The sequence below is a fragment of the Struthio camelus genome, chromosome 18 (assembly GCF_040807025.1).
Source record: "Struthio camelus isolate bStrCam1 chromosome 18, bStrCam1.hap1, whole genome shotgun sequence".
NCBI lineage: Eukaryota > Metazoa > Chordata > Aves > Struthioniformes > Struthionidae > Struthio > Struthio camelus.
Window position 1 is genome coordinate 2,217,967 of NC_090959.1, and position 26,170 is coordinate 2,244,136.

Below are 26,170 nucleotides of genomic sequence, written 5' to 3' on the forward strand. Positions count from 1 at the left end.
GACAAAGGTGTCTGGCATGCCTGCAGTTGTCTCAAGGGGCACCTGCAGCATTTCAGAAAAGCAATTCTGTTCAATCCAAGAAGCTGCAACTTCGTCCAAGGTGCATCCAACCCTCTCAACAGCATCTTTGGCAACTTTGTCAAGACAAGCCCGACAACACGCTCCGTCCAACCCTGGGAATTCAGCTTCCCTCAGGCTGCTTTCTCCCGCCACGCTGCCAGCTCGTGTGGCTCCTCTGGCAGGGAGCTGCTCCCTCCGCCTGGCCCACAGCCTGCGGCTCAGCGCCGTCTCATGTGCTGCATACCAAATGCTTCCCAAAGGAATCAATAACGGCTCTTGGCAGAAGAAAGACACGATAGAGTTGCTTACCCTCATGGCCTTCTGTTAGTGGGCTCCCTAGCAGCGCACTCCGGACTTCATTAGGTACTCGTGCATTGAAAGACTTCGGGGCCAGAAACCACGAGGGAACGATGAGTGAAGGGGGAACAAAACGGAGAGAGGAGGTGGAGGAGGCTAAGATATTGGACAGGTCTCTTTGCTCTGGACTCTTCTGCCATGCGTGCTGCCTGCTCTCATGACACCCCTCCCTGTCATCTCCGGCTCCTTTGCACCTTTTCCAGCGCTGATGTGAAGAATGCTAGTTCTGTGAGCAGGAAGACAAGAAATCTTTGTTCCTCGAGCGCTCAGCTCTTGCCATACTTTCTGAGAAGCTGTTCCGCAGGATGGAGCTGGGCAGCACTTAACACGCCCCGCTAATGACAAGCGGGCAGCAGCAGGCTTGCCTCTAAGCTAACCTTGGAGCTCCTGCAGGAGGAAACTAACCTATGAACAGCTGAGCGCTGGCACAATCCGGCTCAGGAATGCTCCGTGTTTCGCTGCTCACCACATGAGAAAGCAGCCACAGGGACCATGGAGACATGTAGTGCAGCTAATGGACTCAGGCTAAGTATGGGAGGCCAAGAGCCCCCTAAGAGTGCCAGGCACACCTGCTCTCACTCCGCCTGCTGGGGCAGGGCTTTGTCTTCTTCAAGAGCTCTGCAGTTCTTCAACTGCCCTGGCAGTTCAGGGGCATCCTTTCCTTTTGCCACCTGTGGCCCAAGCCTTTTCTGAAAGCTGACACCACGTTTTAGGTTGTCTGTCTTTGCCACAAATTGCTCTCCCGCACCTGCGTGCTGAGGCAGCCGCAGCTAGCACTCTGCGCGAGCCACCTGGTGGAAACTCAGGTTTTCTCACCCCGATGGCCCAGCTACTTCGCCATCGCCTCCTCTCTTTAGTCTCCGGAGGTTGTCTTTGCAGCTGGGAGAGGCTTGCAAATGCGGGTCACGCCGACTGTTGCACTCGGTGCTCAGGAAGGGACAATGTGCATCTCGCCAAGTCACCTCACCAGCTGGCTGGTGAAGCTGTAAAACAGATCGCCCACAGCATGAGCAGGGTAGGAGGGAGGAGGAAAGAGACAAAGACGCTTCCACAAGCTTCTTCAGCACACACGGTAGTGCTTTCAAGCCTCCGAGCGTTAGACTTCTTCCTGGCTCAGCACACAGCTGGGCTCTGAATTTTCCCAGGTTCCTTTGCAGCTCTGAGGCAGTACTGAGGGAGGCTGCCAGCCGCATGCAAAGTGGGGCGTGAGTTGCAAGCCACGCACAGACCCAGGCAACGGCCTCAACTTGTCCTCCTCCCTCGGTCACTCTTTCGGACCTTGACAGGTTGCCTGTCAAGACAACAGAAGGCTCATCCTTGACTCTCGGGATGTCTCCCCACCACCTTCTTCAATGCTTTCCGAGAGGCTCTTCCAAGGGACGGAGCCAGGCAGCACGTCATGAGCCCCGCTGAGGCCAACTGGGCAACAAGCACGCTCTTCTCTAAGCTACTCTTGGAGCTCCTCCAGGAAGAAACTAACCCACAAATGGCCACATGCTCACCAAGGAGAGAGGCCTGTGGCTGCCCCAGTCAAGCAGCTGCGCTTCTGGACACTCAGACGCTTGGATGCTTTGCGAATAAAGCCCTCCTAGCAGAAAGCTGCAGGAGTGCAGCAAGCGTGTGGGCAGCGTGGGGAGTGATGGTGAGGCAGGAAAGGCTCAGGACAAAGAGAAGAAACTCAGCTGGACCCGGTTAACAGATACAGCTCAACCACGTCACAGCACGACAGCTGCTATCTTTCTGAGACATAGCAGGAGGCTGCTGTCATACCTGCCAAAATCTTCTGCTCTCTTTCAGGTCAGCGTCGCTGTCTCCTTCGCAGGCTCCTGAAGAGAAGCATTTGCTTGTCTCAGGACAGAGACACAGCTCTCTCGAAGAATCCTCCCTACTGCTTTCTGCAGCAAGAAACAAACAGCCATCCCTGAGTAACTTCCAAGCCTGTAGCGCTCCCTTGGCAAGGCGGTGTGGAAAGCAAAGCGAGACTTTGTCCCTAGGCTACAAAGACTTCCTGCGGAGAGTATGACTGACGCTCACCACTGGCTTAGAGACATTAGCCTGTGGAAACCTCCTCTGGCTGCTGCTTAACCTTGCTCCTCAACTCAGGTCAGCGCACAGCCTCCAGCCCTCCCCACTGCTTCCCCTCAGCTACTGTGATGGGAGGAGCCAGCAAAGCAGCCACAGCTCCGTCAGGCTACAGCTCCTCTCTTGGAGCCTCCTGCAAAGCATTTCTGAACTAGAGCAAAGGCGAGCCCTCAGAAGGAAGCAGAGCAGTGCCTGCAGTCCTGGCAGGCAACACAGAGCCTTAGGGCACTCTAGTCCAGGCTTGTACGCACCTTGCTTGTCAGTGTCTTGGGCCTCAAGCGGCGGCTCACTCCGGTTGCCTTCAGGACTCTCAAGTTCCTGATGAGCAGCCTCTTGCCAGCTTCGCAGCTTGCTGCTTGATAGACATTCTTCTTCCTACAGGAGGGAAGACATGCATTACAGAACAAGATTCAGCACACAACAGAAAGAGGCAGGAATTGTGATTCGGTGCCCACAGTTCGGCGGCGGCGGCATTAGCAGAGCGAATCCCCAGCCACGCAGGTGCACACTGGGACAGTTGGCTCCAAGACAAGCTGAAGGTTTTCCTGGGGACTGGTGTCAGTGGGAGGCGGAAATAGGAGCCCCACCGGTCAGGAAGGCCAGAGCCCTCCTCATTTTTCCAACACAGACCCTCCCAGCATGGCAACACCCCTCCCTGCTTCCTCAGGGCATTGCTCAGGACACGCCCTGACCATCCACCAGCAGTCACAAGCTGGCAGAGGCTGTGTGCGTGCCAGCACCCCCCCACCCCAGGAGTCCGCAGCGCCAACGCACTGCCACCTAGCAGGCGTGGCCACCCGCACCCACCCAGCGCCTACTCACAGGTCTCCCTTTGAGAGCTCTCCGAGTAGCATCTTCTTCCTCAGATGACAAGCTGTGCCATGTGGCTCGAGCCATGACCTGCCAGCTCTCCCCGCAGAGCACTGAAGTACGCACAGCTCTTCTGGTCTTCTTCCCAACAGCTGAAGGCTCACTCGTCTCGGCAGCTCCTACCAAGGACAGGAAGTACAATTCCCGCCTGTGAATGGTCTCCGTGGCAAAGTATGTTGGCCACAGGGCTAAGCAAGCCCTCTTTCCTGCTCGGAGGGCACACGTGCAAGAGCCCAGAACAACCGTTCAGAAGAGCGTCTGCCTGAACGAACGCCTCACAAAGGACGCAGCAGCTGTGACTTAGGTGCAGTTTTGTCACCAGCAAGCACAAGGCGCCTGTTCCACAGCTGAGAGCAAACACGCTGGCTCCTGTTGACATGACTGGAGAAATCTGCCTCTAGATGTGTGTTAGCCTCACGCAGTCTCTTAGCTGACTTGAGCTGTTCTTCTGGCTGCCTGGCTGTTTCTTCTTTCCCAGCTGCTGCTGTTCTCGCTCAGCCTGCTGCAGGAGGCCCTTCTCCTCTTCAAGAGCCTCAAGCTTCTCCATCCTCGGCGCAATCATGGCAAGAAACCTTCACAGACAAACACAGATGGCTCAAACACAGCACCTGCAGCTCTCTTGCCCAGACCATTTCCTCTTTTGCCACTGGCATCATCCTGCTGTGGGGGCCCCGCCTCAAGCGCCCCAAGCACCTCCCAGCTGCCTTGGCCAAGCTCCACACACTCATGCTGCCACTCGAGGCACAGTCAGCATCTGCACCCGCTTGACTTAGGCAGCGTTTCCCGGAACACAAAGCTCCAGCCAGCACCACGCGGAAAGGCCACAGGCCCACTCCTGGAGCAAGGCTTACTTGTCTTGTCTCTTAACCTGGCCCTCATCTCCCTCTCTCCATCTCTCAGCCTCTCGCTTTGCTCCCGCAGGAGCCACTCTCGGAGGTGAGCAATGTCCCTCCCTTCTGGCACTTTGGGGGCACCCTTTAGTTGCCCTGCTGGGCAACGGCCTTGCCATGGTGCCTGTGGCTTTCTGCCAAGACAGCAAGGCCCAGCAGTGCTGTAGGCATGTAAACAGCTGCTAACAGCTTCCCCACAGCTGCCCAAGCACTCACATCTCTGCTGTTCTCTGCTGACCCACACCATCAGCACCATCAGCAAGCCCTGCGGCTGAGAGGGGGCCATGGTGGGACAGGGCACGGGCACCAGACGCTGCCCTTGCCCTTGCCCACCAAAGGCAGCTGGAGTGAGGGGGAGCACAGCCCTCTGCCATGTGCTTCCCTTCATGTTCTTCTCCCCGCAGATTGTTCAAGAGTCTGAGCAATCTCCCTCCCTCCTCTTGCTGGCTGCTACTTCTCAGCACCCGTCTCAGAAGAACAACTGGAGCCTCGAGTCACACACCTCCCTCACCACTCACCTTGCCCCAGCTTGCCCGCCACAAGCTTTACATGCATGCGTCTCCGCCGGGCTCCTCTCTGGGAAGGGGGCTTTGGAGCCGCTGCAGGGACGGGCTCTCTGGAAAGCTGCTGGTCCATGCAGGGCAAGGCATCTCAGCATGTGAGATGCTCCTTGGCCTCCGTTGAGCTAGGGCTCCCAGCACTGAGCTATAAGGTCTTGATGTGCTTGCCGAGGGGTAATACAAGGGCTTCTGAAAGCCTTCTGGCGCGCTCTGAGCATCTTACGCAGAGCCTCCGAGGACAGACTGCAGGAGAGTACGTGACAGTTCCTCTTCAGATGGGCCTTCTGCCTCTGAAGGCATGACCATTCCCGGGACGCTCAGAGGTGGGAGCTTTGTTCTTGGTTGACTCTTCTCTAGTTGTCTAGCAGGAATTTTCCTTCCTTCTGGCCTTCGCAAGTCCTGCCCCGGAGAGATCTCCTTCCCACCTCTGCGCCTGGGCTCTTTTGTGTCCCACCTCCCTCAATTCCCTCCTCAAGCAACGGCGCTCTGACGTTGACCGTGCTGATTTAAGAGGAAATCCACTGGCCCACTCGCCACAGTGCTTTCTTGTGAAGGCTTCTTCAAGGAGCTTGCCTCTGCATGCCTTTCTTCTTCAAGCTTCTTCGGCGTTCCACGACTATCGCTGACAACAATTGCAGCATACCCACGTAGTCCTGAATGGAGCTGCTGAACTCTGGAAATGGCATTTGGGATGCTACCCCTTGCTTGCATGCATGCTACCCTCTCGGGATCCAGCAGCAACGTTGTGGCATGGGTGCAATGAGGGCAACCTTGTGGCTTCTGGCGCCCAGAGTTCCCATGCTGAACGCCTGGCTTGACAAAGGTGTCTGGCATGCCTGCAGTTGTCTCAAGGGGCACCTGCAGCATTTCAGAAAAGCAATTCTGTTCAATCCAAGAAGCTGCAACTTCGTCCAAGGTGCATCCAACCCTCTCAACAGCATCTTTGGCAACTTTGTCAAGACAAGCCCGACAACACGCTCCGTCCAACCCTGGGAATTCAGCTTCCCTCAGGCTGCTTTCTCCCGCCACGCTGCCAGCTCGCGTGGCTCCTCTGGCAGGGAGCTGCTCCCTCCGCCTGGCCCACAGCCTGCGGCTCAGCGCCGTCTCATGTGCTGCATACCAAATGCTTCCCAAAGGAATCAATAACGGCTCTTGGCAGAAGAAAGACACGATAGAGTTGCTTACCCTCATGGCCTTCTGTTAGTGGGCTCCCTAGCAGCGCACTCCGGACTTCATTAGGTACTCGTGCATTGAAAGACTTCGGGGCCAGAAACCACGAGGGAACGATGAGTGAAGGGGGAACAAAACGGAGAGAGGAGGTGGAGGAGGCTAAGATATTGGACAGGTCTCTTTGCTCTGGACTCTTCTGCCATGCGTGCTGCCTGCTCTCATGACACCCCTCCCTGTCATCTCCGGCTCCTTTGCACCTTTTCCAGCGCTGATGTGAAGAATGCTAGTTCTGTGAGCAGGAAGACAAGAAATCTTTGTTCCTCGAGCGCTCAGCTCTTGCCATACTTTCTGAGAAGCTGTTCCGCAGGATGGAGCTGGGCAGCACTTAACACGCCCCGCTAATGACAAGCGGGCAGCAGCAGGCTTGCCTCTAAGCTAACCTTGGAGCTCCTGCAGGAGGAAACTAACCTATGAACAGCTGAGCGCTGGCACAATCCGGCTCAGGAATGCTCCGTGTTTCGCTGCTCACCACATGAGAAAGCAGCCACAGGGACCATGGAGACATGTAGTGCAGCTAATGGACTCAGGCTAAGTATGGGAGGCCAAGAGCCCCCTAAGAGTGCCAGGCACACCTGCTCTCACTCCGCCTGCTGGGGCAGGGCTTTGTCTTCTTCAAGAGCTCTGCAGTTCTTCAACTGCCCTGGCAGTTCAGGGGCATCCTTTCCTTTTGCCACCTGTGGCCCAAGCCTTTTCTGAAAGCTGACATCACGTTTTAGGTTGTCTGTCTTTGCCACAAATTGCTCTCCCGCACCTGCGTGCTGAGGCAGCTGCAGCTAGCACTCTGCGCGAGCCACCTGGTGGAAACTCAGGTTTTCTCACCCCGATGGCCCAGCTACTTCGCCATCGCCTCCTCTCTTTAGTCTCCGGAGGTTGTCTTTGCAGCTGGAAGAGGCCTGCAAATGCGGGTCACGCCGACTGTTGCACTCGGTGCTCAGGAAGGGACAATGTGCATCTCGCCAAGTCACCTCACCAGCTGGCTGGTGAAGCTGTAAAACAGATCGCCCACAGCATGAGCAGGGTAGGAGGGAGGAGGAAAGAGACAAAGACGCTTCCACAAGCTTCTTCAGCACACACGGTAGTGCTTTCAAGCCTCCGAGGGTTAGACTTCTTCCTGGCTCAGCACACAGCTGGGCTCTGAATTTTCCCAGGTTCCTTTGCAGCTCTGAGGCAGTACTGAGGGAGGCTGCCAGCCGCATGCAAAGTGGGGCGTGAGTTGCAAGCCACGCACAGACCCAGGCAACGGCCTCAACTTGTCCTCCTCCCTCGGTCACTCTTTCGGACCTTGACAGGTTGCCTGTCAAGACAACAGAAGGCTCATCCTTGACTCTCGGGATGTCTCCCCACCACCTTCTTCAATGCTTTCCGAGAGGCTCTTCCAAGGGACGGAGCCAGGCAGCACGTCATGAGCCCCGCTGAGGCCAACTGGGCAACAAGCACGCTCTTCTCTAAGCTACTCTTGGAGCTCCTCCAGGAAGAAACTAACCCACAAATGGCCACATGCTCACCAAGGAGAGAGGCCTGTGGCTGCCCCAGTCAAGCAGCTGCGCTTCTGGACACTCAGACGCTTGGATGCTTTGCGAATAAAGCCCTCCTAGCAGAAAGCTGCAGGAGTGCAGCAAGCGTGTGGGCAGCGTGGGGAGTGATGGTGAGGCAGGAAAGGCTCAGGACAAAGAGAAGAAACTCAGCTGGACCCGGTTAACAGATACAGCTCAACCACGTCACAGCACGACAGCTGCTATCTTTCTGAGACATAGCAGGAGGCTGCTGTCATACCTGCCAAAATCTTCTGCTCTCTTTCAGGTCAGCGTCGCTGTCTCCTTCGCAGGCTCCTGAAGAGAAGCATTTGCTTGTCTCAGGACAGAGACACAGCTCTCTCGAAGAATCCTCCCTACTGCTTTCTGCAGCAAGAAACAAACAGCCATCCCTGAGTAACTTCCAAGCCTGTAGCGCTCCCTTGGCAAGGCGGTGTGGAAAGCAAAGCGAGACTTTGTCCCTAGGCTACAAAGACTTCCTGCGGAGAGTATGACTGACGCTCACCACTGGCTTAGAGACATTAGCCTGTGGAAACCTCCTCTGGCTGCTGCTTAACCTTGCTCCTCAACTCAGGTCAGCGCACAGCCTCCAGCCCTCCCCACTGCTTCCCCTCAGCTACTGTGACGGGAGGAGCCAGCAAAGCAGCCACAGCTCCGTCAGGCTACAGCTCCTCTCTTGGAGCCTCCTGCAAAGCATTTCTGAACTAGAGCAAAGGTGAGCCCTCAGAAGGAAGCAGAGCAGTGCCTGCAGTCCTGGCAGGCAACACAGAGCCTTAGGGCACTCTAGTCCAGGCTTGTACGCACCTTGCTTGTCAGTGTCTTGGGCCTCAAGCGGCGGCTCACTCCGGTTGCCTTCCGGACTCTCAAGTTCCTGATGAGCAGCCTCTTGCCAGCTTCGCAGCTTGCTGCTTGATAGACATTCTTCTTCCTACAGGAGGGAAGACATGCATTACAGAACAAGATTCAGCACACAACAGAAAGAGGCAGGAATTGTGATTCGGTGCCCACAGTTCGGCGGCGGCGGCATTAGCAGAGCGAATCCCCAGCCACGCAGGTGCACACTGGGACAGTTGGCTCCAAGACAAGCTGAAGGTTTTCCTGGGGACTGGTGTCAGTGGAAGGCGGAAATAGGAGCCCCACCGGTCAGGAAGGCCAGAGCCCTCCTCATTTTTCCAACACAGACCCTCCCAGCATGGCAACACCCCTCCCTGCTTCCTCAGGGCATTGCTCAGGACACGCCCTGACCATCCACCAGCAGTCACAAGCTGGCAGAGGCTGTGTGCGTGCCAGCACCCCCCCACCCCAGGAGTCCGCAGCGCCAACGCACTGCCACCTAGCAGGCGTGGCCACCCGCACCCACCCAGCGCCTACTCACAGGTCTCCCTTTGAGAGCTCTCCGAGTAGCATCTTCTTCCTCAGATGACAAGCTGTGCCATGTGGCTCGAGCCATGACCTGCCAGCTCTCCCCGCAGAGCACTGAAGTACGCACAGCTCTTCTGGTCTTCTTCCCAACAGCTGAAGGCTCACTCGTCTCGGCAGCTCCTACCAAGGACAGGAAGTACAATTCCCGCCTGTGAATGGTCTCCGTGGCAAAGTATGTTGGCCACAGGGCTAAGCAAGCCCTCTTTCCTGCTCGGAGGGCACACGTGCAAGAGCCCAGAACAACCGTTCAGAAGAGCGTCTGCCTGAACGAACGCCTCACAAAGGACGCAGCAGCTGTGACTTAGGTGCAGTTTTGTCACCAGCAAGCACAAGGCGCCTGTTCCACAGCTGAGAGCAAACACGCTGGCTCCTGTTGACATGACTGGAGAAATCTGCCTCTAGATGTGTGTTAGCCTCACGCAGTCTCTTAGCTGACTTGAGCTGTTCTTCTGGCTGCCTGGCTGTTTCTTCTTTCCCAGCTGCTGCTGTTCTCGCTCAGCCTGCTGCAGGAGGCCCTTCTCCTCTTCAAGAGCCTCAAGCTTCTCCATCCTCGGCGCAATCATGGCAAGAAACCTTCACAGACAAACACAGATGGCTCAAACACAGCACCTGCAGCTCTCTTGCCCAGACCATTTCCTCTTTTGCCACTGGCATCATCCTGCTGTGGGGGCCCCGCCTCAAGCGCCCCAAGCACCTCCCAGCTGCCTTGGCCAAGCTCCACACACTCATGCTGCCACTTGAGGCACAGTCAGCATCTGCACCCGCTTGACTTAGGCAGCGTTTCCCGGAACACAAAGCTCCAGCCAGCACCACGCGGAAAGGCCACAGGCCCACTCCTGGAGCAAGGCTTACTTGTCTTGTCTCTTAACCTGGCCCTCATCTCCCTCTCTCCATCTCTCAGCCTCTCGCTTTGCTCCCGCAGGAGCCACTCTCGGAGGTGAGCAATGTCCCTCCCTTCTGGCACTTTGGGGGCACCCTTTAGTTGCCCTGCTGGGCAATGGCCTTGCCATGGTGCCTGTGGCTTTCTGCCAAGACAGCAAGGCCCAGCAGTGCTGTAGGCATGTAAACAGCTGCTAACAGCTTCCCCACAGCTGCCCAAGCACTCACATCTCTGCTGTTCTCTGCTGACCCACACCATCAGCACCATCAGCAAGCCCTGCGGCTGAGAGGGGGCCATGGTGGGACAGGGCACGGGCACCAGACGCTGCCCTTGCCCTTGCCCACCAAAGGCAGCTGGAGTGAGGGGGAGCACAGCCCTCTGCCATGTGCTTCCCTTCATGTTCTTCTCCCCGCAGATTGTTCAAGAGTCTGAGCAATCTCCCTCCCTCCTCTTGCTGGCTGCTACTTCTCAGCACCCGTCTCAGAAGAACAACTGGAGCCTCGAGTCACACACCTCCCTCACCACTCACCTTGCCCCAGCTTGCCCGCCACAAGCTTTACATGCATGCGTCTCCGCCGGGCTCCTCTCTGGGAAGGGGGCTTTGGAGCCGCTGCAGGGACGGGCTCTCTGGAAAGCTGCTGGTCCATGCAGGGCAAGGCATCTCAGCATGTGAGATGCTCCTTGGCCTCCGTTGAGCTAGGGTTCCCAGCACTGAGCTATAAGGTCTTGATGTGCTTGCCGAGGGGTAATACAAGGGCTTCTGAAAGCCTTCTGGCGCGCTCTGAGCATCTTACGCAGAGCCTCCGAGGACAGACTGCAGGAGAGTACGTGACAGTTCCTCTTCAGATGGGCCTTCTGCCTCTGAAGGCATGACCATTCCCGGGACGCTCAGAGGTGGGAGCTTCGTTCTTGGTTGACTCTTCTCTAGTTGTCTAGCAGGAATTTTCCTTCCTTCTGGCCTTCGCAAGTCCTGCCCCGGAGAGATCTCCTTCCCACCTCTGCGCCTGGGCTCTTTTGTGTCCCACCTCCCTCAATTCCCTCCTCAAGCAACGGCGCTCTGACGTTGACCGTGCTGATTTAAGAGGAAATCCACTGGCCCACTCGCCACAGTGCTTTCTTGTGAAGGCTTCTTCAAGGAGCTTGCCTCTGCATGCCTTTCTTCTTCAAGCTTCTTCGGCGTTCCACGACTATCGCTGACAACAATTGCAGCATACCCACGCAGTCCTGAATGGAGCTGCTGAACTCTGGAAATGGCATTTGGGATGCTACCCCTTGCTTGCATGCATGCTACCCTCTCGGGATCCAGCAGCAACGTTGTGGCATGGGTGCAATGAGGGCAACCTTGTGGCTTCTGGCGCCCAGAGTTCCCATGCTGAACGCCTGGCTTGACAAAGGTGTCTGGCATGCCTGCAGTTGTCTCAAGGGGCACCTGCAGCATTTCAGAAAAGCAATTCTGTTCAATCCAAGAAGCTGCAACTTCGTCCAAGGTGCATCCAACCCTCTCAACAGCATCTTTGGCAACTTTGTCAAGACAAGCCCGACAACACGCTCCGTCCAACCCTGGGAATTCAGCTTCCCTCAGGCTGCTTTCTCCCGCCACGCTGCCAGCTCGCGTGGCTCCTCTGGCAGGGAGCTGCTCCCTCCGCCTGGCCCACAGCCTGCGGCTCAGCGCCGTCTCATGTGCTGCATACCAAATGCTTCCCAAAGGAATCAATAACGGCTCTTGGCAGAAGAAAGACACGATAGAGTTGCTTACCCTCATGGCCTTCTGTTAGTGGGCTCCCTAGCAGCGCACTCCGGACTTCATTAGGTACTCGTGCATTGAAAGACTTCGGGGCCAGAAACCACGAGGGAACGATGAGTGAAGGGGGAACAAAACGGAGAGAGGAGGTGGAGGAGGCTAAGATATTGGACAGGTCTCTTTGCTCTGGACTCTTCTGCCATGCGTGCTGCCTGCTCTCATGACACCCCTCCCTGTCATCTCCGGCTCCTTTGCACCTTTTCCAGCGCTGATGTGAAGAATGCTAGTTCTGTGAGCAGGAAGACAAGAAATCTTTGTTCCTCGAGCGCTCAGCTCTTGCCATACTTTCTGAGAAGCTGTTCCGCAGGATGGAGCTGGGCAGCACTTAACACGCCCCGCTAATGACAAGCGGGCAGCAGCAGGCTTGCCTCTAAGCTAACCTTGGAGCTCCTGCAGGAGGAAACTAACCTATGAACAGCTGAGCGCTGGCACAATCCGGCTCAGGAATGCTCCGTGTTTCGCTGCTCACCACATGAGAAAGCAGCCACAGGGACCATGGAGACATGTAGTGCAGCTAATGGACTCAGGCTAAGTATGGGAGGCCAAGAGCCCCCTAAGAGTGCCAGGCACACCTGCTCTCACTCCGCCTGCTGGGGCAGGGCTTTGTCTTCTTCAAGAGCTCTGCAGTTCTTCAACTGCCCTGGCAGTTCAGGGGCATCCTTTCCTTTTGCCACCTGTGGCCCAAGCCTTTTCTGAAAGCTGACATCACGTTTTAGGTTGTCTGTCTTTGCCACAAATTGCTCTCCCGCACCTGCGTGCTGAGGCAGCTGCAGCTAGCACTCTGCGCGAGCCACCTGGTGGAAACTCAGGTTTTCTCACCCCGATGGCCCAGCTACTTCGCCATCGCCTCCTCTCTTTAGTCTCCGGAGGTTGTCTTTGCAGCTGGAAGAGGCCTGCAAATGCGGGTCACGCCGACTGTTGCACTCGGTGCTCAGGAAGGGACAATGTGCATCTCGCCAAGTCACCTCACCAGCTGGCTGGTGAAGCTGTAAAACAGATCGCCCACAGCATGAGCAGGGTAGGAGGGAGGAGGAAAGAGACAAAGACGCTTCCACAAGCTTCTTCAGCACACACGGTAGTGCTTTCAAGCCTCCGAGGGTTAGACTTCTTCCTGGCTCAGCACACAGCTGGGCTCTGAATTTTCCCAGGTTCCTTTGCAGCTCTGAGGCAGTACTGAGGGAGGCTGCCAGCCGCATGCAAAGTGGGGCGTGAGTTGCAAGCCACGCACAGACCCAGGCAACGGCCTCAACTTGTCCTCCTCCCTCGGTCACTCTTTCGGACCTTGACAGGTTGCCTGTCAAGACAACAGAAGGCTCATCCTTGACTCTCGGGATGTCTCCCCACCACCTTCTTCAATGCTTTCCGAGAGGCTCTTCCAAGGGACGGAGCCAGGCAGCACGTCATGAGCCCCGCTGAGGCCAACTGGGCAACAAGCACGCTCTTCTCTAAGCTACTCTTGGAGCTCCTCCAGGAAGAAACTAACCCACAAATGGCCACATGCTCACCAAGGAGAGAGGCCTGTGGCTGCCCCAGTCAAGCAGCTGCGCTTCTGGACACTCAGACGCTTGGATGCTTTGCGAATAAAGCCCTCCTAGCAGAAAGCTGCAGGAGTGCAGCAAGCGTGTGGGCAGCGTGGGGAGTGATGGTGAGGCAGGAAAGGCTCAGGACAAAGAGAAGAAACTCAGCTGGACCCGGTTAACAGATACAGCTCAACCACGTCACAGCACGACAGCTGCTATCTTTCTGAGACATAGCAGGAGGCTGCTGTCATACCTGCCAAAATCTTCTGCTCTCTTTCAGGTCAGCGTCGCTGTCTCCTTCGCAGGCTCCTGAAGAGAAGCATTTGCTTGTCTCAGGACAGAGACACAGCTCTCTCGAAGAATCCTCCCTACTGCTTTCTGCAGCAAGAAACAAACAGCCATCCCTGAGTAACTTCCAAGCCTGTAGCGCTCCCTTGGCAAGGCGGTGTGGAAAGCAAAGCGAGACTTTGTCCCTAGGCTACAAAGACTTCCTGCGGAGAGTATGACTGACGCTCACCACTGGCTTAGAGACATTAGCCTGTGGAAACCTCCTCTGGCTGCTGCTTAACCTTGCTCCTCAACTCAGGTCAGCGCACAGCCTCCAGCCCTCCCCACTGCTTCCCCTCAGCTACTGTGACGGGAGGAGCCAGCAAAGCAGCCACAGCTCCGTCAGGCTACAGCTCCTCTCTTGGAGCCTCCTGCAAAGCATTTCTGAACTAGAGCAAAGGCGAGCCCTCAGAAGGAAGCAGAGCAGTGCCTGCAGTCCTGGCAGGCAACACAGAGCCTTAGGGCACTCTAGTCCAGGCTTGTACGCACCTTGCTTGTCAGTGTCTTGGGCCTCAAGCGGCGGCTCACTCCGGTTGCCTTCAGGACTCTCAAGTTCCTGATGAGCAGCCTCTTGCCAGCTTCGCAGCTTGCTGCTTGATAGACATTCTTCTTCCTACAGGAGGGAAGACATGCATTACAGAACAAGATTCAGCACACAACAGAAAGAGGCAGGAATTGTGATTCGGTGCCCACAGTTCGGCGGCGGCGGCATTAGCAGAGCGAATCCCCAGCCACGCAGGTGCACACTGGGACAGTTGGCTCCAAGACAAGCTGAAGGTTTTCCTGGGGACTGGTGTCAGTGGAAGGCGGAAATAGGAGCCCCACCGGTCAGGAAGGCCAGAGCCCTCCTCATTTTTCCAACACCAACCCTCCCAGCATGGCAACACCCCTCCCTGCTTCCTCAGGGCATTGCTCAGGACACGCCCTGACCATCCACCAGCAGTCACAAGCTGGCAGAGGCTGTGTGCGTGCCAGCACCCCCCCACCCCAGGAGTCCGCAGCGCCAACGCACTGCCACCTAGCAGGCGTGGCCACCCGCACCCACCCAGCGCCTACTCACAGGTCTCCCTTTGAGAGCTCTCCGAGTAGCATCTTCTTCCTCAGATGACAAGCTGTGCCATGTGGCTCGAGCCATGACCTGCCAGCTCTCCCCGCAGAGCACTGAAGTACGCACAGCTCTTCTGGTCTTCTTCCCAACAGCTGAAGGCTCACTCGTCTCGGCAGCTCCTACCAAGGACAGGAAGTACAATTCCCGCCTGTGAATGGTCTCCGTGGCAAAGTATGTTGGCCACAGGGCTAAGCAAGCCCTCTTTCCTGCTCGGAGGGCACACGTGCAAGAGCCCAGAACAACCGTTCAGAAGAGCGTCTGCCTGAACGAACGCCTCACAAAGGACGCAGCAGCTGTGACTTAGGTGCAGTTTTGTCACCAGCAAGCACAAGGCGCCTGTTCCACAGCTGAGAGCAAACACGCTGGCTCCTGTTGACATGACTGGAGAAATCTGCCTCTAGATGTGTGTTAGCCTCACGCAGTCTCTTAGCTGACTTGAGCTGTTCTTCTGGCTGCCTGGCTGTTTCTTCTTTCCCAGCTGCTGCTGTTCTCGCTCAGCCTGCTGCAGGAGGCCCTTCTCCTCTTCAAGAGCCTCAAGCTTCTCCATCCTCGGCGCAATCATGGCAAGAAACCTTCACAGACAAACACAGATGGCTCAAACACAGCACCTGCAGCTCTCTTGCCCAGACCATTTCCTCTTTTGCCACTGGCATCATCCTGCTGTGGGGGCCCCGCCTCAAGCGCCCCAAGCACCTCCCAGCTGCCTTGGCCAAGCTCCACACACTCATGCTGCCACTCGAGGCACAGTCAGCATCTGCACCTGCTTGACTTAGGCAGCGTTTCCCGGAACACAAAGCTCCAGCCAGCACCACGCGGAAAGGCCACAGGCCCACTCCTGGAGCAAGGCTTACTTGTCTTGTCTCTTAACCTGGCCCTCATCTCCCTCTCTCCATCTCTCAGCCTCTCGCTTTGCTCCCGCAGGAGCCACTCTCGGAGGTGAGCAATGTCCCTCCCTTCTGGCACTTTGGGGGCACCCTTTAGTTGCCCTGCTGGGCAACGGCCTTGCCATGGTGCCTGTGGCTTTCTGCCAAGACAGCAAGGCCCAGCAGTGCTGTAGGCATGTAAACAGCTGCTAACAGCTTCCCCACAGCTGCCCAAGCACTCACATCTCTGCTGTTCTCTGCTGACCCACACCATCAGCACCATCAGCAAGCCCTGTGGCTGAGAGGGGGCCATGGTGGGACAGGGCACGGGCACCAGACGCTGCCCTTGCCCTTGCCCACCAAAGGCAGCTGGAGTGAGGGGGAGCACAGCCCTCTGCCATGTGCTTCCCTTCATGTTCTTCTCCCCGCAGATTGTTCAAGAGTCTGAGCAATCTCCCTCCCTCCTCTTGCTGGCTGCTACTTCTCAGCACCCGTCTCAGAAGAACAACTGGAGCCTCGAGTCACACACCTCCCTCACCACTCACCTTGCCCCAGCTTGCCCGCCACAAGCTTTACATGCATGCGTCTCCGCCGGGCTCCTCTCTGGGAAGGGGGCTTTGGAGCCGCTGCAGGGACGGGCTCTCTGGAAAGCTGCTGGTCCATGCAGGGCAAGGCATCTCAGCATGTGAGATGCTCCTTGGCCTCCGTTGAGCTAGGGTTCCCAGCACTGAGCTATAAGGTCTTGATGTGCTTGCCGAGGGGTAATACAAGGGCTTCTGAAAGCCTTCTGGCGCGCTCTGAGCATCTTACGCAGAGCCTCCGAGGACAGACTGCAGGAGAGTACGTGACAGTTCCTCTTCAGATGGGCCTTCTGCCTCTGAAGGCATGACCATTCCCGGGACGCTCAGAGGTGGGAGCTTCGTTCTTGGTTGACTCTTCTCTAGTTGTCTAGCAGGAATTTTCCTTCCTTCTGGCCTTCGCAAGTCCTGCCCCGGAGAGATCTCCTTCCCACCTCTGCGCCTGGGCTCTTTTGTGTCCCACCTCCCTCAATTCCCTCCTCAAGCAACGGCGCTCTGACGTTGACCGTGCTGATTTAAGAGGAAATCCACTGGCCCACTCGCCACAGTGCTTTCTTGTGAAGGCTTCTTCAAGGAGCTTGCCTCTGCATGCCTTTCTTCTTCAAGCTTCTTCGGCGTTCCACGACTATCGCTGACAACAATTGCAGCATACCCACACAGTCCTGAATGGAGCTGCTGAACTCTGGAAATGGCATTTGGGATGCTACCCCTTGCTTGCATGCATGCTACCCTCTCGGGATCCAGCAGCAACGTTGTGGCATGGGTGCAATGAGGGCAACCTTGTGGCTTCTGGTGCCCAGAGTTCCCATGCTGAACACCTGGCTTGACAAAGGTGTCTGGCATGCCTGCAGTTGTCTCAAGGGGCACCTGCAGCATTTCAGAAAAGCAATTCTGTTCAATCCAAGAAGCTGCAACTTCGTCCAAGGTGCATCCAACCCTCTCAACAGCATCTTTGGCAACTTTGTCAAGACAAGCCCGACAACACGCTCCGTCCAACCCTGGGAATTCAGCTTCCCTCAGGCTGCTTTCTCCCGCCACGCTGCCAGCTCGCGTGGCTCCTCTGGCAGGGAACTGCTCCCTCCGCCTGGCCCACAGCCTGCGGCTCAGCGCCGTCTCATGTGCTGCATACCAAATGCTTCCCAAAGGAATCAATAACGGCTCTTGGCAGAAGAAAGACACGATAGAGTTGCTTACCCTCATGGCCTTCTGTTAGTGGGCTCCCTAGCAGCGCACTCCGGACTTCATTAGGTACTCGTGCATTGAAAGACTTCGGGGCCAGAAACCACGAGGGAACGATGAGTGAAGGGGGAACAAAACGGAGAGAGGAGGTGGAGGAGGCTAAGATATTGGACAGGTCTCTTTGCTCTGGACTCTTCTGCCATGCGTGCTGCCTGCTCTCATGACACCCCTCCCTGTCATCTCCGGCTCCTTTGCACCTTTTCCAGCGCTGATGTGAAGAATGCTAGTTCTGTGAGCAGGAAGACAAGAAATCTTTGTTCCTCGAGCGCTCAGCTCTTGCCATACTTTCTGAGAAGCTGTTCCGCAGGATGGAGCTGGGCAGCACTTAACACGCCCCGCTAATGACAAGCGGGCAGCAGCAGGCTTGCCTCTAAGCTAACCTTGGAGCTCCTGCAGGAGGAAACTAACCCATGAACAGCTGAGCGCTGGCACAATCCGGCTCAGGAATGCTCCGTGTTTCGCTGCTCACCACATGAGAAAGCAGCCACAGGGACCATGGAGACATGTAGTGCAGCTAATGGACTCAGGCTAAGTATGGGAGGCCAAGAGCCCCCTAAGAGTGCCAGGCACACCTGCTCTCACTCTGCCTGCTGGGGCAGGGCTTTGTCTTCTTCAAGAGCTCTGCAGTTCTTCAACTGCCCTGGCAGTTCAGGAGCATCCTTTCCTTTTGCCACCTGTGGCCCAAGCCTTTTCTGAAAGCTGACACCACGTTTTAGGTTGTCTGTCTTTGCCACAAATTGCTCTCCCGCACCTGCGTGCTGAGGCAGCTGCAGCTAGCACTCTGCGCGAGCCACCTGGTGGAAACTCAGGTTTTCTCACCCCGATGGCCCAGCTACTTCGCCATCGCCTCCTCTCTTTAGTCTCCGGAGGTTGTCTTTGCAGCTGGGAGAGGCCTGCAAATGCGGGTCACGCCGACTGTTGCACTCGGTGCTCAGGAAGGGACAATGTGCATCTCGCCAAGTCACCTCACCAGCTGGCTGGTGAAGCTGTAAAACAGATCGCCCACAGCATGAGCAGGGTAGGAGGGATGAGGAAAGAGACAAAGACGCTTCCACAAGCTTCTTCAGCACACACGGTAGTGCTTTCAAGCCTCCGAGCGTTAGACTTCTTCCTGGCTCAGCACACAGCTGGGCTCTGAATTTTCCCAGGTTCCTTTGCAGCTCTGAGGCAGTACTGAGGGAGGCTGCCAGCCGCATGCAAAGTGGGGCGTGAGTTGTAAGCCACGCACAGACCCAGGCAACGGCCTCAACTTGTCCTCCTCCCTCGGTCACTCTTTCGGACCTTGACAGGTTGCCTGTCAAGACAACAGAAGGCTCATCCTTGACTCTCGGGATGTCTCCCCACCACCTTCTTCAATGCTTTCCGAGAGGCTCTTCCAAGGGACGGAGCCAGGCAGCACGTCATGAGCCCCGCTGAGGCCAACTGGGCAACAAGCACGCTCTTCTCTAAGCTACTCTTGGAGCTCCTCCAGGAAGAAACTAACCCACAAATGGCTACATGCTCACCAAGGAGAGAGGCCTGTGGCTGCCCCAGTCAAGCAGCTGCGCTTCTGGACACTCAGACGCTTGGATGCTTTGCGAATAAAGCCCTCCTAGCAGAAAGCTGCAGGAGTGCAGCAAGCGTGTGGGCAGCGTGGGGAGTGATGGTGAGGCAGGAAAGGCTCAGGACAAAGAGAAGAAACTCAGCTGGACCCGGTTAACAGATACAGCTCAACCACGTCACAGCACGACAGCTGCTATCTTTCTGAGACATAGCAGGAGGCTGCTGTCATACCTGCCAAAATCTTCTGCTCTCTTTCAGGTCAGCGTCGCTGTCTCCTTCGCAGGCTCCTGAAGAGAAGCATTTGCTTGTCTCAGGACAGAGACACAGCTCTCTCGAAGAATCCTCCCTACTGCTTTCTGCAGCAAGAAACAAACAGCCATCCCTGAGTAACTTCCAAGCCTGTAGCGCTCCCTTGGCAAGGCGGTGTGGAAAGCAAAGCGAGACTTTGTCCCTAGGCTACAAAGACTTCCTGCGGAGAGTATGACTGACGCTCACCACTGGCTTAGAGACATTAGCCTGTGGAAACCTCCTCTGGCTGCTGCTTAACCTTGCTCCTCAACTCAGGTCAGCGCACAGCCTCCAGCCCTCCCCACTGCTTCCCCTCAGCTACTGTGACGGGAGGAGCCAGCAAAGCAGCCACAGCTCCGTCAGGCTACAGCTCCTCTCTTGGAGCCTCCTGCAAAGCATTTCTGAACTAGAGCAAAGGCGAGCCCTCAGAAGGAAGCAGAGCAGTGCCTGCAGTCCTGGCAGGCAACACAGAGCCTTAGGGCACTCTAGTCCAGGCTTGTACGCACCTTGCTTGTCAGTGTCTTGGGCCTCAAGCGGCGGCTCACTCCGGTTGCCTTCAGGACTCTCAAGTTCCTGATGAGCAGCCTCTTGCCAGCTTCGCAGCTTGCTGCTTGATAGACATTCTTCTTCCTACAGGAGGGAAGACATGCATTACAGAACAAGATTCAGCACACAACAGAAAGAGGCGGGAATTGTGACTCGGTGCCCACAGTTCGGCGGCGGCGGCATTAGCAGAGCGAATCCCCAGCCACGCAGGTGCACACTGGGACAGTTGGCTCCAAGACAAGCTGAAGGTTTTCCTGGGGACTGGTGTCAGTGGGAGGCGGAAATAGGAGCCCCACCGGTCAGGAAGGCCAGAGCCCTCCTCATTTTTCCAACACAGACCCTCCCAGCATGGCAACACCCCTCCCTGCTTCCTCAGGGCATTGCTCAGGACACGCCCTGACCATCCACCAGCAGTCACAAGCTGGCAGAGGCTGTGTGCGTGCCAGCACCCCCCCACCCCAGGAGTCCGCAGCGCCAACGCACTGCCACCTAGCAGGCGTGGCCACCCGCACCCACCCAGCGCCTACTCACAGGTCTCCCTTTGAGAGCTCTCCGAGTAGCATCTTCTTCCTCAGATGACAAGCTGTGCCATGTGGCTCGAGCCATGACCTGCCAGCTCTCCCCGCAGAGCACTGAAGTACGCACAGCTCTTCTGGTCTTCTTCCCAACAGCTGAAGGCTCACTCGTCTCGGCAGCTCCTACCAAGGACAGGAAGTACAATTCCCGCCTGTGAATGGTCTCCGTGGCAAAGTGTGTTGGCCACAGGGCTAAGCAAGCCCTCTTTCCTGCTCGGAGGGCACACGTGCAAGAGCCCAGAACAACCGTTCAGAAGAGCGTCTGCCTGAACGAACGCCTCACAAAGGACGCAGCAGCTGTGACTTAGGTGCAGTTTTGTCACCAGCAAGCACAAGGCGCCTGTTCCACAGCTGAGAGCAAACACGCTGGCTCCTGTTGACATGACTGGAGAAATCTGCCTCTAGATGTGTGTTAGTCTCACGCAGTCTCTTAGCTGACTTGAGCTGTTCTTCTGGCTGCCTGGCTGTTTCTTCTTTCCCAGCTGCTGCTGTTCTCGCTCAGCCTGCTGCAGGAGGCCCTTCTCCTCTTCAAGAGCCTCAAGCTTCTCCATCCTCGGCGCAATCATGGCAAGAAACCTTCACAGACAAACACAGATGGCTCAAACACAGCACCTGCAGCTCTCTTGCCCAGACCATTTCCTCTTTTGCCACTGGCATCATCCTGCTGTGGGGGCCCCGCCTCAAGCGCCCCAAGCACCTCCCAGCTGCCTTGGCCAAGCTCCACACACTCATGCTGCCACTCGAGGCACAGTCAGCATCTGCACCCGCTTGACTTAGGCAGCGTTTCCCGGAACACAAAGCTCCAGCCAGCACCACGCGGAAAGGCCACAGGCCCACTCCTGGAGCAAGGCTTACTTGTCTTGTCTCTTACCTGGCCCTCATCTCCCTCTCTCCATCTCTCAGCCTCTCGCTTTGCTCCCGCAGGAGCCACTCTCGGAGGTGAGCAATGTCCCTCCCTTCTGGCACTTTGGGGGCACCCTTTAGTTGCCCTGCTGGGCAACGGCCTTGCCATGGTGCCTGTGGCTTTCTGCCAAGACAGCAAGGCCCAGCAGTGCTGTAGGCATGTAAACAGCTGCTAACAGCTTCCCCACAGCTGCCCAAGCACTCACATCTCTGCTGTTCTCTGCTGACCCACACCATCAGCACCATCAGCAAGCCCTGCGGCTGAGAGGGGGCCATGGTGGGACAGGGCACGGGCACCAGACGCTGCCCTTGCCCTTGCCCACCAAAGGCAGCTGGAGTGAGGGGGAGCACAGCCCTCTGCCATGTGCTTCCCTTCATGTTCTTCTCCCCGCAGATTGTTCAAGAGTCTGAGCAATCTCCCTCCCTCCTCTTGCTGGCTGCTACTTCTCAGCACCCGTCTCAGAAGAACAACTGGAGCCTCGAGTCACACACCTCCCTCACCACTCACCTTGCCCCAGCTTGCCCGCCACAAGCTTTACATGCATGCGTCTCCGCCGGGCTCCTCTCTGGGAAGGGGGCTTTGGAGCCGCTGCAGGGACGGGCTCTCTGGAAAGCTGCTGGTCCATGCAGGGCAAGGCATCTCAGCATGTGAGATGCTCCTTGGCCTCCGTTGAGCTAGGGTTCCCAGCACTGAGCTATAAGGTCTTGATGTGCTTGCCGAGGGGTAATACAAGGGCTTCTGAGAGCCTTCTGGTGCGCTCTGAGCATCTTACGCAGAGCCTCCGAGGACAGACTGCAGGAGAGTACGTGACAGTTCCTCTTCAGATGGGCCTTCTGCCTCTGAAGGCATGACCATTCCCGGGACGCTCAGAGGTGGGAGCTTCGTTCTTGGTTGACTCTTCTCTAGTTGTCTAGCAGGAATTTTCCTTCCTTCTGGCCTTCGCAAGTCCTGCCCCGGAGAGATCTCCTTCCCACCTCTGCGCCTGGGCTCTTTTGTGTCCCACCTCCCTCAATTCCCTCCTCAAGCAACGGCGCTCTGACGTTGACCGTGCTGATTTAAGAGGAAATCCACTGGCCCACTCGCCACAGTGCTTTCTTGTGAAGGCTTCTTCAAGGAGCTTGCCTCTGCATGCCTTTCTTCTTCAAGCTTCTTCGGCGTTCCACGACTATCGCTGACAACAATTGCAGCATACCCACGCAGTCCTGAATGGAGCTGCTGAACTCTGGAAATGGCATTTGGGATGCTACCCCTTGCTTGCATGCATGCTACCCTCTCGGGATCCAGCAGCAACGCTGTGGCATGGGTGCAATGAGGGCAACCTTGTGGCTTCTGGCGCCCAGAGTTCCCATGCTGAACGCCTGGCTTGACAAAGGTGTCTGGCATGCCTGCAGTTGTCTCAAGGGGCACCTGCAGCATTTCAGAAAAGCAATTCTGTTCAATCCAAGAAGCTGCAACTTCGTCCAAGGTGCATCCAACCCTCTCAACAGCATCTTTGGCAACTTTGTCAAGACAAGCCCGACAACACGCTCCGTCCAACCCTGGGAATTCAGCTTCCCTCAGGCTGCTTTCTCCCGCCACGCTGCCAGCTCGCGTGGCTCCTCTGGCAGGGAACTGCTCCCTCCGCCTGGCCCACAGCCTGCGGCTCAGCGCCGTCTCATGTGCTGCATACCAAATGCTTCCCAAAGGAATCAATAACGGCTCTTGGCAGAAGAAAGACACGATAGAGTTGCTTACCCTCATGGCCTTCTGTTAGTGGGCTCCCTAGCAGCGCACTCCGGACTTCATTAGGTACTCGTGCATTGAAAGACTTCGGGGCCAGAAACCACGAGGGAACGATGAGTGAAGGGGGAACAAAACGGAGAGAGGAGGTGGAGGAGGCTAAGATATTGGACAGGTCTCTTTGCTCTGGACTCTTCTGCCATGCGTGCTGCCTGCTCTCATGACACCCCTCCCTGTCATCTCCGGCTCCTTTGCACCTTTTCCAGCGCTGATGTGAAGAATGCTAGTTCTGTGAGCAGGAAGACAAGAAATCTTTGTTCCTCGAGCGCTCAGCTCTTGCCATACTTTCTGAGAAGCTGTTCCGCAGGATGGAGCTGGGCAGCACTTAACACGCCCCGCTAATGACAAGCGGGCAGCAGCAGGCTTGCCTCTAAGCTAACCTTGGAGCTCCTGCAGGAGGAAACTAACCTATGAACAGCTGAGCGCTGGCACAATCCGGCTCAGGAATGCTCCGTGTTTCGCTGCTCACCACATGAGAAAGCAGCCACAGGGACCATGGAGACATGTAGTGCAGCTAATGGACTCAGGCTAAGTATGGGAGGCCAAGAGCCCCCTAAGAGTGCCAGGCACACCTGCTCTCACTCCGCCTGCTGGGGCAGGGCTTTGTCTTCTTCAAGAGCTCTGCAGTTCTTCAACTGCCCTGGCAGTTCAGGGGCATCCTTTCCTTTTGCCACCTGTGGCCCAAGCCTTTTCTGAAAGCTGACACCACGTTTTAGGTTGTCTGTCTTTGCCACAAATTGCTCTCCCGCACCTGCGTGCTGAGGCAGCTGCAGCTAGCACTCTGCGCGAGCCACCTGGTGGAAACTCAGGTTTTCTCACCCCGATGGCCCAGCTACTTCGCCATCGCCTCCTCTCTTTAGTCTCCGGAGGTTGTCTTTGCAGCTGGAAGAGGCCTGCAAATGCGGGTCACGCCGACTGTTGCACTCGGTGCTCAGGAAGGGACAATGTGCATCTCGCCAAGTCACCTCACCAGCTGGCTGGTGAAGCTGTAAAACAGATCGCCCACAGCATGAGCAGGGTAGGAGGGATGAGGAAAGAGACAAAGACGCTTCCACAAGCTTCTTCAGCACACACGGTAGTGCTTTCAAGCCTCCGAGCGTTAGACTTCTTCCTGGCTCAGCACACAGCTGGGCTCTGAATTTTCCCAGGTTCCTTTGCAGCTCTGAGGCAGTACTGAGGGAGGCTGCCAGCCGCATGCAAAGTGGGGCGTGAGTTGTAAGCCACGCACAGACCCAGGCAACGGCCTCAACTTGTCCTCCTCCCTCGGTCACTCTTTCGGACCTTGACAGGTTGCCTGTCAAGACAACAGAAGGCTCATCCTTGACTCTCGGGATGTCTCCCCACCACCTTCTTCAATGCTTTCCGAGAGGCTCTTCCAAGGGACGGAGCCAGGCAGCACGTCATGAGCCCCGCTGAGGCCAACTGGGCAACAAGCACGCTCTTCTCTAAGCTACTCTTGGAGCTCCTCCAGGAAGAAACTAACCCACAAATGGCCACATGCTCACCAAGGAGAGAGGCCTGTGGCTGCCCCAGTCAAGCAGCTGCGCTTCTGGACACTCAGACGCTTGGGTGCTTTGCGAATAAAGCCCTCCTAGCAGAAAGATGCAGGAGTGCAGCAAGCGTGTGGGCAGCGTGGGGAGTGATGGTGAGGCAGGAAAGGCTCAGGACAAAGAGAAGAAACTCAGCTGGACCCGGTTAACAGATACAGCTCAACCACGTCACAGCACGACAGCTGCTATCTTTCTGAGACATAGCAGGAGGCTGCTGTCATACCTGCCAAAATCTTCTGCTCTCTTTCAGGTCAGCGTCGCTGTCTCCTTCGCAGGCTCCTGAAGAGAAGCATTTGCTTGTCTCAGGACAGAGACACAGCTCTCTCGAAGAATCCTCCCTACTGCTTTCTGCAGCAAGAAACAAACAGCCATCCCTGAGTAACTTCCAAGCCTGTAGCGCTCCCTTGGCAAGGCGGTGTGGAAAGCAAAGCGAGACTTTGTCCCTAGGCTACAAAGACTTCCTGCGGAGAGTATGACTGACGCTCACCACTGGCTTAGAGACATTAGCCTGTGGAAACCTCCTCTGGCTGCTGCTTAACCTTGCTCCTCAACTCAGGTCAGCGCACAGCCTCCAGCCCTCCCCACTGCTTCCCCTCAGCTACTGTGACGGGAGGAGCCAGCAAAGCAGCCACAGCTCCGTCAGGCTACAGCTCCTCTCTTGGAGCCTCCTGCAAAGCATTTCTGAACTAGAGCAAAGGCGAGCCCTCAGAAGGAAGCAGAGCAGTGCCTGCAGTCCTGGCAGGCAACACAGAGCCTTAGGGCACTCTAGTCCAGGCTTGTACGCACCTTGCTTGTCAGTGTCTTGGGCCTCAAGCGGCGGCTCACTCCGGTTGCCTTCAGGACTCTCAAGTTCCTGATGAGCAGCCTCTTGCCAGCTTCGCAGCTTGCTGCTTGATAGACATTCTTCTTCCTACAGGAGGGAAGACATGCATTACAGAACAAGATTCAGCACACAACAGAAAGAGGCGGGAATTGTGACTCGGTGCCCACAGTTCGGCGGCGGCGGCATTAGCAGAGCGAATCCCCAGCCACGCAGGTGCACACTGGGACAGTTGGCTCCAAGACAAGCTGAAGGTTTTCCTGGGGACTGGTGTCAGTGGGAGGCGGAAATAGGAGCCCCACCGGTCAGGAAGGCCAGAGCCCTCCTCATTTTTCCAACACAGACCCTCCCAGCATGGCAACACCCCTCCCTGCTTCCTCAGGGCATTGCTCAGGACACGCCCTGACCATCCACCAGCAGTCACAAGCTGGCAGAGGCTGTGTGCGTGCCAGCACCCCCCCACCCCAGGAGTCCGCAGCGCCAACGCACTGCCACCTAGCAGGCGTGGCCACCCGCACCCACCCAGCGCCTACTCACAGGTCTCCCTTTGAGAGCTCTCCGAGTAGCATCTTCTTCCTCAGATGACAAGCTGTGCCATGTGGCTCGAGCCATGACCTGCCCGCTCTCCCCGCAGAGCACTGAAGTACGCACAGCTCTTCTGGTCTTCTTCCCAACAGCTGAAGGCTCACTCGTCTCGGCAGCTCCTACCAAGGACAGGAAGTACAATTCCCGCCTGTGAATGGTCTCCGTGGCAAAGTGTGTTGGCCACAGGGCTAAGCAAGCCCTCTTTCCTGCTCGGAGGGCACACGTGCAAGAGCCCAGAACAACCGTTCAGAAGAGCGTCTGC

The 26,170-nt window shown here is 56.6% G+C and overlaps 1 protein-coding gene across 1 annotated transcript; it reads right to left on the minus strand.

The window, feature by feature from the left end:
• Positions 1 to 1,457: 1,457 nt before the first annotated feature.
• LOC138061536 (uncharacterized) lies at positions 1,458 to 25,409 on the minus strand. The gene is made up of 13 exons (XM_068912788.1): positions 25,290 to 25,409; positions 24,727 to 24,851; positions 20,227 to 20,846; positions 19,656 to 19,779; positions 19,093 to 19,217; positions 14,592 to 15,211; positions 14,021 to 14,144; positions 13,458 to 13,582; positions 8,386 to 8,509; positions 7,823 to 7,947; positions 3,322 to 3,488; positions 2,751 to 2,874; positions 1,458 to 2,312 (listed from the first exon to the last, which is right to left on the minus strand). Exons 6-13 carry the CDS (start codon positions 14,664 to 14,666, stop codon positions 2,211 to 2,213), a joined length of 966 nt encoding a protein of 321 aa, XP_068768889.1. The 5' UTR covers positions 14,667 to 15,211; positions 19,093 to 19,217; positions 19,656 to 19,779; positions 20,227 to 20,846; positions 24,727 to 24,851; positions 25,290 to 25,409; the 3' UTR covers positions 1,458 to 2,210.
• Positions 25,410 to 26,170: the final 761 nt, after the last annotated feature.

Coding starts and splice junctions, on each gene's coding strand:
- LOC138061536 (XM_068912788.1), bottom strand. CDS start 14,666: ATGGCTCGAGCCACATGGCACAGCTTGTCATCTGAGGAAGAAGATGCT. Junction 13,583..14,020: donor CCAAGACACTGACAAGCAAG/GTGCGTACAAGC, acceptor TTCTTGCTGCAG/AAAGCAGTAGGGAGGATTCT. Junction 8,510..13,457: donor AGAGCAGAAGATTTTGGCAG/GTATGACAGCAG, acceptor TCCCTCCTGTAG/GAAGAAGAATGTCTATCAAG.